A 12008-nucleotide genomic window follows, 5' to 3' on the forward strand; every position below is an offset into this window, starting at 1 on the left:
CAGAAAACTAAGATGGATTGCTTTTTGCATGGAGGTGCATGATTGCTGAGAATTAATGTGCTACCGCTATTAAAACCAACAAGACTCTTAAAGAGGAATTAGAAGAGACTGAGATAAGCTAATATTCCTTCACGAGTTTCAGCGAGACACACTTATAAATAGAAGACGAATCTATATGACTGTGGGGGAGGAAAGTGTAGCTTTTTACACTTCGCTTGTTATAGCTTACACTAGTTGGAATCAGTGTTAAGTCTGAGAGGGCATTTTCAGCTGCTGTGTGACTGAAACTGGAGTACATAGAGACTGAAATAAGATGCCACATCTAAGAGAGCACTTTCGATACTCTAAAATCATTCCTAAATATCCTCCTGCCCGTTCGCCCCCGTTATAATTTTAAAAAGTTTGTTTATTTATAAATTTACAATAAATGATGAATAAGCGAATAACTTTCTTAACATATTTTTTATTTTTAATCCTCAGGACGGTGGTGTAAGTATTACATTATGAAGAATTTATTATCTTTATCTACTAATACTATAAATTGTAAAGTTTCTGAGGTTATGGTAATCTGTGGAACGACTGAAACAATTTTGAAAATTATTTTACTACTACAAAGTCGTTTGTGAGTGTCGTAGGCTATATGAAAAGAAATGCAAAGTTTTGAGTGGTAGCCGGATTCACTGCCTTAACGATGAGAAATAAGTGATCAAGTTCTTAAAAACAAATTGTAAAGCGTAATAATAATTTGACATATTATGCTATTTTATCTATCTTTTATACTATGTCTAAAAACAAGTCCTCCGCACATACATATACCTATTTATGCGCGGTAAACTCAAAATTTCTGGACGGAATTTATTGCGGTTTTAAAACTATCTAGAATTATTCATGAGGAAGGATTAGCTATATAATTTTTCAAGAATTACGGGTCACGGTTGCCTGTGCGATACCGCTAGTTTATATTTAGACAGGTTGCCTTTAGACAATAATAGCTTTTCAAAGGTTTATCTGAAAAATTAATTGTTAATTTTATTTTTGTTCTAGCTTTTAGTAAGTTACATTAATTTCTATAAATTTAATTTGAAAAGTACTACATGATTATAATAATATTTAATTTTCATTATAGCAAGTAATCGTAAGTTTTTAATTAAATAAAACAATAACTTTGAATTCGTAACAATTATTTATAATGTTTATATTATTTCAGACTGAGGTAACTATAAAACCTTCCAGGGTACTTAATAGCAAAGAATTTATATAAAAATGCAATTAAATGACAAATATTATATTAGAAATGATTAAAAATGCTAATAACGGTATAATCATTTTATTTGTACCTACTATAATAAATAAATAGTTACATTGTTGGATTATTCATGGTTAATTTATGATATCAATTCTTTTTCATTACAGAAATGGGTATGTATATTGGATTTGTAAGTTTGAATACAAATTATGTTCAACAATTGATAAAAAAATTACATTTATTTTTCAGATAACCGTAAGTGTATCTATGTATATTTGTGTACCTTAATTAATAGGTAATGATATTGGAAGTATGTACACTGCAATAAAGAAAATCTTCCACGGAAAACCTAAGTCCTACTGAGACAATGTTTGTAATGCGTAGTTCGACTTCACTAACTTTGATTTTTGTTTGCAGTATTACGTAAGTGAAATGACTAAATTATATGAATTAATTTTATTTTATTAATTTAAATTAAATTAATCACAAAATTATATAAATCAAACTCTTTTAGACACGTGTAAGTACATTTTATTCTCATAAATATATACCCTTACTAATGTCGAAATTATATTAAATATTTAATATGAAATTCATAAGATACACGATGTCGCTGCTCTGAACTCACTCTGCGAATTATAAAGATGAGGATAGTGTCGGAGACAGCATTCAGTAGGCGCAACGTCTTTGATAACGGGGATCTGTTCAACAGACTGGTTCTGGCCCTTGGTATCGCAAACAACTTTGGCCTTAGCCGTTGCACATAGGGGATATGATACAAAGAAACCGATTTCTCGGTGAACACTTGGGTCGGTCACCAGCCCCGTAAGACTTTAAGGCCGATTTACATTATCATTAGTGTTTAGGAGAGTGCTTTAGGATAGTACTTTAGTTGAAACATCTAAACGCTACTTGCTTTAGTAAACGCTACGCTAAAGAACTTGCCTTTCAAGTTGTACTAAAGCACTCTCCTAAACACTAAGATAATGTAAATCGGCCTTTAAGTAAGGAGATAGTAAGAATTAAAGATCCCGTCTTGTTTACAATTTATTGTACTCTGCCATCCCTAAGACGAAAGATGTTTATTTCATATCTACAAAAACTGTCTCAAAAAGACTTCATTTATAAATTTTGTCGGTCAATATAACTAAATCTTATTCCCAAACATCATTTTTTCAGCCAAGATCTGTAAGTACCTGTAATATACAAAAAAATACTATATGAAGTAATAAAAAATCTAATAAAATTATTTTCTTTCAAGAAAGTAAGTAAAATTTTCTGTTTCTTTGTCTGTTAAGTATTATAAGAATGAGCTTTGTTCTAATTTTATATTTTTTATTATAGCCGGGAGTATGTATACATTTTATTTTTTATCGTAATTTTTTAATTCAATCAATATAAAGATTTAACCTTATTTATATTATTAGCACACCAAGTTGTTATGTTCTCATAGATACCCTACCCATACCTGCTGTGTACCTGTCTTTTGAAATTATTAAAATAACAATTTTTTTATAACGGGACCTGCTGATCATATTTATATTTTTTATAGCGGGAACAAACAGGAAGGTGGCTCACTTGGTGTTAAGTGATACCGCTTCACATACTGCCAGAAGGCTCGCAAGTGCGTTGCCGGCCTAATAATGTGGCAATAATGTTTAAGATTGCCGACGACAATCTTTATAGACTTTGCCACGGCCAGGAACGTTTAAGCACGGATTCGCAGAGTCACTCTATAATCTACTGACACGCTGTGTTGTCCCATTATGGGCTGTTTATATTATTATTAGAGGAAGGATATTTTTCTAATGTATTTCTGCAATTTAAATTTCAGTGTCTTTGTCTAACAAGAGGTCCACTGCCGAGATTCAAATTGATTGGAAATATTCACTTCCCAAAAATCAAGGTAAATAAATGTTTTGGCAAATGAAGTGGTTAGTGGTTAATCAACGTTTGATGGTACGAATTCAGGACTTTGAACTATATATAAACTGGTGGAATAGTGGGAACAAACGAAATGTGACATTAGCTAGTAATGGACAAAAGTTACTGAGCACTGTTAGCCTAGGTCAACGTTCATTCGCGTTCGAACCCCAATCCCATTAAAACAATAAATTTTCTCTCCATGTGCACAACACTTGGTCGTAAGGTGTAACATTGCGTCGGATGAGTCTAAGGCTTTATTATTATTTTTATTATTATTATAGATCTATGTCTTCCGAATGTATCCATTACGTCTTTGAGATGACTTTTAAATATCATGCTCTCATATCTCTCTCTCTCTCAGTCTCGTTTCTGAATCTCAGAACACGAACACGAACTATTCTAAATTCGAAATCCTTTATTCATATAGGTAACACAATATACTAGACCAGTGCCGATAATTTTTGAAACCAAAAAAAATTACAGTAGGATGAAACCCATTAGAAAAGCAGGGGAATATGATCAAAATGAAAGGAAAAATAAATTACGGTCGATCTGAGGTCGGGAAGGGGTACGGGGGGGAGTTTTAAGGGTAAAAAACGGTTTATCTCGATTTCCGGCAAAACTAAAAGTCTTATCGAAGAAAACTAAATGGCAAAGTTGTAGGTCAGAAAAAGATCTAAAACTTTTGTATTCACACATTCAAAAAAACAACTTTTTGGTTTTTTATTTCTATCTTTTACAAAAATTTATTTTTTTAAACGAAATTTGGTGAAAACTTACCTTATTATGTCCCAAATATACTGTAATTTATTTGATTAAATATATTTATTTTTTCACCTTATTTTGAACTAATATCGAAAAAACACCCTAATTTTCAATCGAAAATTATGACGTCAAAATTTCAGCTTTTTTCAAAAAGTTGGTGTGCTTTCAGTTCGTTGAAATCTCTACTTTCCTATGGTAAAAAAATATATATATATTACCATAGTAAATCTTCTCAGAAAATGCAAAAAATCCTATGCAGTAACGCCCAGACCCGTCATCCCCTTCCCTACTTCTCTATGAAATACGAAAATTTTAGCCCATCTAAAGGCTAAAAATTTTATTTAAGGTCACTCAGGTATATATAAGTTATCTTAAAATAGTAATAAATAGGCATCTAATTATAATTTAAAGAAGATTCATAGAGAAGTAGGGAAGGGGATGACGGGTCTGGGCGTTACTGCATACGATTTTTTGCATTTTCTGAGAAGATTTACTATGGTAATATATATATATATATTTTTACCATAGGAAAGTAGAGATTTTAACGAACTGAAAGCACACCAACTTTTTGAAAAAAGCTGAAATTTTGACGTCCGAATTTTCGATTGAAAATTAGGGTGTTTTTTCGATATTAATTCAAAATAAGGTGAAAAAATTAATATTTTTAATCAAATAAATTACAGTATATTTGGGACATAATAAGGTAAGTTTTCACCAAATTTCATTTAAAAAAATAAATTTTTGTAAAAGATAGAAATAAAAAACCAAAAAGTTGGTTTTTTGAATTTTTCACATCAATTTTGAGGTTATGTGAAAAATGTGTGAATTCAAAATTTGTAGATCTTTTTATGACCTACAACTTTGCCATTTAGTTTTCTTCGATAGGACTTTTAGTTTTGCCGGAAATCGAGATAAACCGTTTTTTACCCTTAAAACTCCCCCCCGTACCCCTTCCCGACCTCAGATCGACCGTAATTTATTTTTCCTTTCATTTTGATCATATTCCCCTGCTTTTCTAATGGATTTCATCCTACTGTAATTTTTTTCACTTTTTATTATTTTTAAAGGCTATCTGCACTGGTCTATACACTTATGAACGCCAAAAAACATATATGAAATGCTTCTAATTTTACATTTACTGCCAGTTCTCAAATCAAGGGCGTAGAACGGAAGAGAAAAACTGGCAATAAACTCTCCGCTACTCTTTTTAATCGTCAAGTTTTTTTGTTTTACACTACGTTTGTAAGGAACTGCAACCATTACACCATGTTCCACATGGCATCTTAAGTAATGAATAATAATAACATAAATTAAAAACAAAGAGTTGTCCTCTATCAGCAGGAGGCATGGTGAAATAGGAGCACGCACTTACATTCTCGTGGGAACAACACGCAAACACATAGTCGAAATAACTAACATCACCGCATACACGAATTCTAGTACGACCAGTCACCACAAGTAGCACCCGTTCACAACTATATATCCAAAATCCAATCTTCCTCTGTGACCCGGAAATCGCAATCGGCTGATCGTCTACTTTCCAAAATTATCAATGAGTCGCTCCATTGATAGTTACGAGACGTCTCAAATAACTGAATTCCTGTTACTTACAGGTGACCCCACCACAGTACGTGACACCTCCAACTGAAGAGACATCAACACTGTGCCCGCCCTGCATCTGCCCTATGGCTGCAAATGCATTACCCGATGACTTTGATTAAAGAGTTGTGCTTTATTATAGTTATTTACCTTTCCTCTGATACGTCTTAAGTATTGGCCCTAAGCTAACCCTTATTATAGTTTTGGGGCCCTATTTATATTAGGCGATTCAACGACGCACCGATCAAGATCTGCTCTGAGTTTAAGCTTATGATTCTGTCTATAATTTGAAATTTGAACTTTAACTTTTGCTTTTATAGACATACCGTGTATACTTGATCTAAACATATATAATTTTATTTTTATTTTTTTAAAGACATTTCACACCAATCGACCTAGTCCCATGCTAAGCTGGTGAAGCTTGTGTTATGGGTACTAGACAACGGATATACATACATATTATAAATAGATAGACATATAAATACATATTTAAACACCCAAGACCTAAGCACAACACCAAATGCTCATCACATCGATGTTCGTCTCAGCCGGGGATCGAACCCGGGACCCATGGATTCGCAGTCAGGGGTACTAACCACTAGACCAATGAGTCGTCAAAGTTTAGTCGTTATAGTTTTGGAGTTCCTACAATATTCTTTTTTATTCTAACATCAAAAAATGAAAAATACTTATATAAACCTACCAATTGCATGGTTAGTTTTGTTTTATGTGTAGAAACGTCATTTTTGATTACCGGATAAACAATTATTCTTTTAGGTTAAAAGGCACGAAAGGCTTTCCTACTTTTTTTATAAACAAAAATAATCAAGTAAATCAGAGTCAAGTGCAGTGGCCCATTGGTTTAATACGGAACAGCGCACCCTAAGAATCTGCTAACAGACTTTTCAAGCAGATGGACATTATATCAACCCACTATCGTTCCACTAAAACTACAATTAAAACATCATTGAACTTAATACTTTATTTCACCTAATGCAACCTACAGCGACGTTCTAGAGTCTTTTTTCCTATAAGCACGGTACTCTGAATCATTACTTGACGAATACACAGTTCCTTTTGACATGTGTAACAACTGCAAATCTAATTCCTTTTTCCCTGGATCAGAAAGAGGCACTTTCGATTTCTTATGCATCATCGAGAGAACTTTTTGCACAATGTTCTTCGAAGTCTTACTCGACATAGACGTCGTGGACGGCTTATTTTCCGTCGAGTTAGAAGTAAACGTGTATTTCGAAATATTCTCACCAGCTAAATATAACATACCACGTTCAGATAAGTATTCATCGAGCGAATCATTCGAGAAATATGCCTGAGCACCTTTTTCTGTTGATTTGGAGACTGTACGACGAGGTTGTTCAGTAACATAACGCGCATTAATGTTCTGATTGAAGCTTGGAACGTTTGATACGTAGTTAAGACATCGAATTTCTTTTTCAGAAGATCGGTTGACTTCAACTGATTTTTCACTAGTATCCCGTTTCTCTGTACTTGTTTGAGCATGTTTTATTTCGTCCTCAAACATAACTTTAGTTTCTTTATTATCATTCTCTATTCTTTTAATATCATTCTCAGCATCTTCAGGAATTGTATCAGATCTAGTTTGTTTCCAATCTCGTCTGTTTAGGCATTTGGATAAGATATCATCAGACATGCTAGCTCTGGCATTTTCAGTTTCTTTCTGGCATGCTTTGTAGCACTTTATTTTTTGATCGACTTTGGATGAATCACTAAGAAATTGATAATCTATTTCCGTATCCATGTTACTTGTGTTTATTAGAGGCGTCGTAACAGTCGCATCTTGTCTGTAGTTGAAAAACTTTCTTACTACTTTCTTTTCTTTAAAACAGGTACAACTCTTCGCAATGCAATAGAGTAGGGCAAAGATCAAACCACATTGTAGAACAACTATACAACTAAGAATTATCACCGATATATTATGTCCAACGAAGCACTTTCTTACCAACATTTTAAAGTATAAAGTGTCCTCGGCTGGTATATTTCTCGGAGGCGTAATTTTAGGATGTTTTGCTTCATTATTACTTACGCTTGTTTCATTCATTCTATTTTGTATTATAAGAATATCTTTAGTGTTTCTAACTTTACCATCATGTTGTTTCAAATATTCTATATCGTCATCACTGATAGGTTCTTCAACACATTCGTTAGAAAGGGGGTTATAAATAGCAGTATCTTCACATCTCGGTACTTCTACACATCTTTTATATTTAGGATGGTAGAATGGTTTCTTAGTATTATGAAAACTATCACAATCAACAGGTTTGCAGTCATTAAGCGGGTCCTCATCTGGGTTCTTACATATTTTTATATCATTTGTTTCATTGGCGGTAGTATCGAATTCGATTAAAACAATATCACGTTTGTTTGTGTGATCTAAAGCTTTCGTGTCAACGAATATTGAACAATAACCTTTTCTCTGATACGGGTTAAGTATTGGCGCTATTAAAACCAAAGTTTTTGGAGTTTCTGCAATATACGAATCAGCCTTTAAACTAAACCTGAATAAGTACTTATACTAAACTAGCTGTAAGCTGCATCATACATAGCAGATAGTAATTGTTACCTTTGCCACTTCACTTGTGTGAACAGGTTAACAATTATTTATCACAACCAGCTCTACAACTCAGGAATAATGCAGCTAGCTGTCTACTGGTGGTTCAGTAGTTCCGGAGATCACTTCCAACAAACTCTACGTTTTAATCTTAGTCTAAAAAATCGGACTAACAAACGAATGCATTGCAGGACCATTACTTTGTAAAATAAGAAACAAATTGATAAGAAAAAACAAAACTAGCATAAATATTGAAAAAAGTTTCACGGTTAAAATAATATTTCTTATAATTAATTATACACATCTATTACATTGTGCAATATTATCGTACCATGAGGAATATTATCATTACATCCTCCTACAATCCTGAGCTCGTCACAGTCTTCCTGGCCATCTTCTACCAAGCAACATTGGTCTCCACTCACCTCCACTATAGAGTCATCTACATACTCTAATGTCACATAAAACTCTAACCCAATACTGCAAGGTGATATATTCACTCCCTTCTCAATAACAACATTCTCTATCAAATATAAATTATCCAAAATACACGCCATTAAAATATATTTGTAAAAGTTCATGTCAAATTCATGTCTAAGTGACAGATCATTCTAGGGAAAAAATCGAATATTGGCAACTTCACTGTTATGTATAAATATTTTTTATAACGGTATTCAATATTTCTTAAGTACCTATGGTAGGGGAGCCCACGATGCTAAATGGGGATTTACTCGAGCGTCGTAGAGACCTATTGGGATGCAAAGCTTAGATAATAAGAAGAAAAAAATATTATATGATATATACCTTTTCATCGGTGGGGGAAGCGGCTATAGATTATTAAATATGTAAAAAAAAAACTGTTGCATGGACATCCTCGAGCGCGTCAGATATTGATAGCATCAATGCCCTACGTATTTTTAATAATGTACGTATGTTAATCTGATCGTTTGCATGATGCGGGTGGTTGTATTTAAGGGTAGAAAATGAAAAAAAAAAAAATTATCGAGCGCGTCAGATTTTCTAAGGGAGTGTTAAGTGCACCAAAAAAAAAGCTCTCATTCACTAATCTGACGATTTCGATGGGACGCAAACCCACGGCCATTTTCATAATTTGCAAAAAAAAATCGCAATTTTGAAATACTCAAGCGCGTCAGATTAAGATACATATATGTGGTTCATCTTTATGTTCTAAACGTACTGTCTCATAATCTGACGATTATCTAGAGGGATTCGCTTGATCTGACAAAAAAAATTTAGAAAAACGGTTCACCTAAAGGGCCATCCCTGCAACTTCCCGCTAATTCCATTCCTGGGCGCTTAAAATTGATATTTTCTATGCATTTGAGCTCTCCCAGCTCGAAAGTCTGATAGAACACTATTTTTGGAATTTTCAAACCGCAATAACTTTTGAATGGATCAAGCACGTAATTTTGCAATTTTAATTGATCAAACCTCAAATTTCTGAGTAATCCCGAAAAAACACTTTTTCGGGTTTCTTTCGTTCACGATATCTCTCGAACTAATCAACCGCTTTTGACCAGCTTGGTGGCGATCGACGTGGTTTTTCAAGCTCAAAGGCGGATTAGTTTTTGAAGTTGATCGATAAAGAAACCACTTTAAAAAAAAATATTTCTTATTTTTTTAAGATTTTTCAAAATTTCTCAAAATCTATCGGTCCGAATCGGTTCAAATTCACAGGAAATGTAATTTTGAGGGAAATATTTAGAACGCCGTTTAGTAGATTCCGATCGGTTTAAGGAAACGTAGGCATCACGCAGCTGCACGCATTTAACTTTATCGACGAATTTTTGTTAAAGTCAAAGTCAAAGTCAAATCGTTTATTTCAATTAGACCATCTAAAATGGCACTTTTGAACGTCAAAAAAAAAAAAAAAATATAAAGATGATTCTAGTTGCCCCTTCCAAAAGGTAGTTTCGTGTGGAGAAGAATGGGCAAGAAACTCCACACTTACTCTTTTAAAATAGGTTTACAATATTTTGTTACATTTGTTAAATAATTATATGTGAAGACAATGTACTCTTAGAATAAACTACTATACTAAAAAAGTTAGTATACATGTTCCTCACATATTTACAAATATCGAAACCGTAGAATATTAACATTAAAGAGTAATAAAAATATTTAAAAAAAAACACAACAAAACAGTGTGTGAGATCCAAAAAAAATAATAATAATAATAATTACATTTGTAGCATTAAAGCAAAAAATCAGCAACCAATTTGATTTTGTCCAGGCTATAGAGCCAATCATAGGATTGTCCTATGGAGCAGGACCAGCATGTTTCCAAGCATTCTTATCTTGAATATAATCATCTAATTTGTAATATGCTTGTTTACAAAGTGTACTTTTAATAAAACATTTAAATTTTCGTTCATTTAGTTTTAAAATGTCACAAGGTATTTTATTGTAACATTTCACACAGTACCCCATAAATGAATTTTGAACTTTGGCTAATCTGAAAGATGGTTGAGCTATTTTATCTTTATTTCTAGTACTAAAATTATGTCTTTCATTTATTTTACAAAAAAGATGTAGATTCTTTCTTACATACATAATATTTTCATAAATGAATTGGCAAGGTACTGTCATAATATTAATCTTTTTAAATAGTTCCCTGAGAGATTCGCAACGACGTAGATTATAAATGGCTCTGACCGCTCTCTTTTGCAAAATAAAAATGGATTCTATGTCAGCAGCCCGACCCCACAGTAAAATGCCGTAAGACATTATGCTGTGAAAGTAGCTAAAATAGACCAAACGCGCAGTTTCTACATTGGTTAAATATCTTATCTTTCTAACCGCATAAACGGCTGAGCTCAGCCGCCCCGCAAGAGATGTGATATGAGGTCCCCATTGTAACTTCTCGTCTAGCGTAATGCCTAGGAAAACCGTTTGATTAATAAATTCCAGTTTTCCTTCATTCAACATTATGTCACATTCCTTACTTTTAACATTTGGCAACGTAAATCTAATTATTTCGGTTTGCGGAAATCGTCAGATTATATATTTTTCATTATTCTTGAATTATTTCCTTCAAAATAAAAAAAAAATTTGCTACGCTCGAGAATGTCGAGATGACGTTTTTTTTTACAACTTTGTTGCCCTCCCCTTTTTTTCCGTCACTCTCAAATTGTCAGATTCGTGGAATATACACTTTTTAGGATGTAATTAACTCACCCTACCTTAATCTGACGCGCTCGGGAATTTCTGATGGTCAATTTTTTTTTACTAATCTGATCCTGTCTCCTTCACGGGCGGCCTTATATAGGGGCCTCATATTTTGTGGAGGTACTTAACCGGGTACAAGGTATCCCCCTGTATATTAATCTGCCGCGCTTTAGTAAATCCCGAAATCCCCTCTTGGGCTTCCCTACCACTACTTCAAAGCAAAATTTTCGACACGAACAATGTCTCGAAGTTACAGATTAGTAGAATTATAATAAAATTTTGAATATACGCTATATATTTAAATATAAGATAGGGAAGAGAAGAATACATAAAAAGGTAATACATCATTAAGAAGAATAACTAAGAATGTAACAATAAAAATAAATAAACTTAAGTGGAAATGGGCGGGGCACTTGGTAAGAGGAACCAAAAAGTCTTAAACTGAGACCCAAGGTACAATAAACGGAAAATAGGAAGACAATTTCGAAAGTGGATAGACCAGATTAAGGAAATATCAGATGGTGGCACATTGCAGACAGAAATGCGGGATTTGGAGGGCTTTGCCAAGAAGGGGCATCGAGGAATGAATGAGGTATATATATATGTTTAAACTAGCGTACCCAACAGACGTTGTCCTGCATGATATTTCAAGCGATTAGGATATTAAACAAAGTATGAAAGTACCGACTACAG

At 33.3% G+C, this 12008-nt stretch overlaps 1 protein-coding gene and 1 long non-coding RNA gene across 2 annotated transcripts; one reads left to right on the plus strand and one right to left on the minus strand.

Annotated features, from left to right (window-relative positions):
• The first annotated feature begins 2945 nt into the window (after positions 1–2945).
• LOC125055641 lies at positions 2946–5681 on the plus strand. The gene is made up of 2 exons (XR_007117939.1): positions 2946–3152; positions 5551–5681. It is a non-coding gene; the product is annotated as an uncharacterized LOC125055641 (long non-coding RNA).
• Positions 5682–6503: 822 nt separating this feature from the next.
• LOC125054970 lies at positions 6504–8717 on the minus strand. The gene is made up of 2 exons (XM_047657104.1): positions 8458–8717; positions 6504–8041 (listed from the first exon to the last, which is right to left on the minus strand). The coding sequence occupies exons 1-2, from the start codon at positions 8705–8707 to the stop codon at positions 6537–6539; spliced, it is 1755 nt and encodes a 584-aa protein (XP_047513060.1). The 5' UTR covers positions 8708–8717; the 3' UTR covers positions 6504–6536.
• Positions 8718–12008: the final 3291 nt, after the last annotated feature.

Source organism: Pieris napi, chromosome 13, assembly GCF_905475465.1.
Source record: "Pieris napi chromosome 13, ilPieNapi1.2, whole genome shotgun sequence".
NCBI classification, from domain to species: Eukaryota; Metazoa; Arthropoda; class Insecta; order Lepidoptera; family Pieridae; genus Pieris; species Pieris napi.

What these genes read in the sequence shown, in the direction of transcription:
- LOC125054970 (XM_047657104.1), bottom strand. Translation starts at nt 8,707, where the DNA reads ATGAACTTTTACAAATATATTTTAATGGCGTGTATTTTGGATAATTTA. An exon ending in TAATGATAATATTCCTCATG is followed by an intron (nt 8,042 to 8,457) that starts GTACGATAATAT and finishes CGTATATTGCAG; the next exon opens with AAACTCCAAAAACTTTGGTT.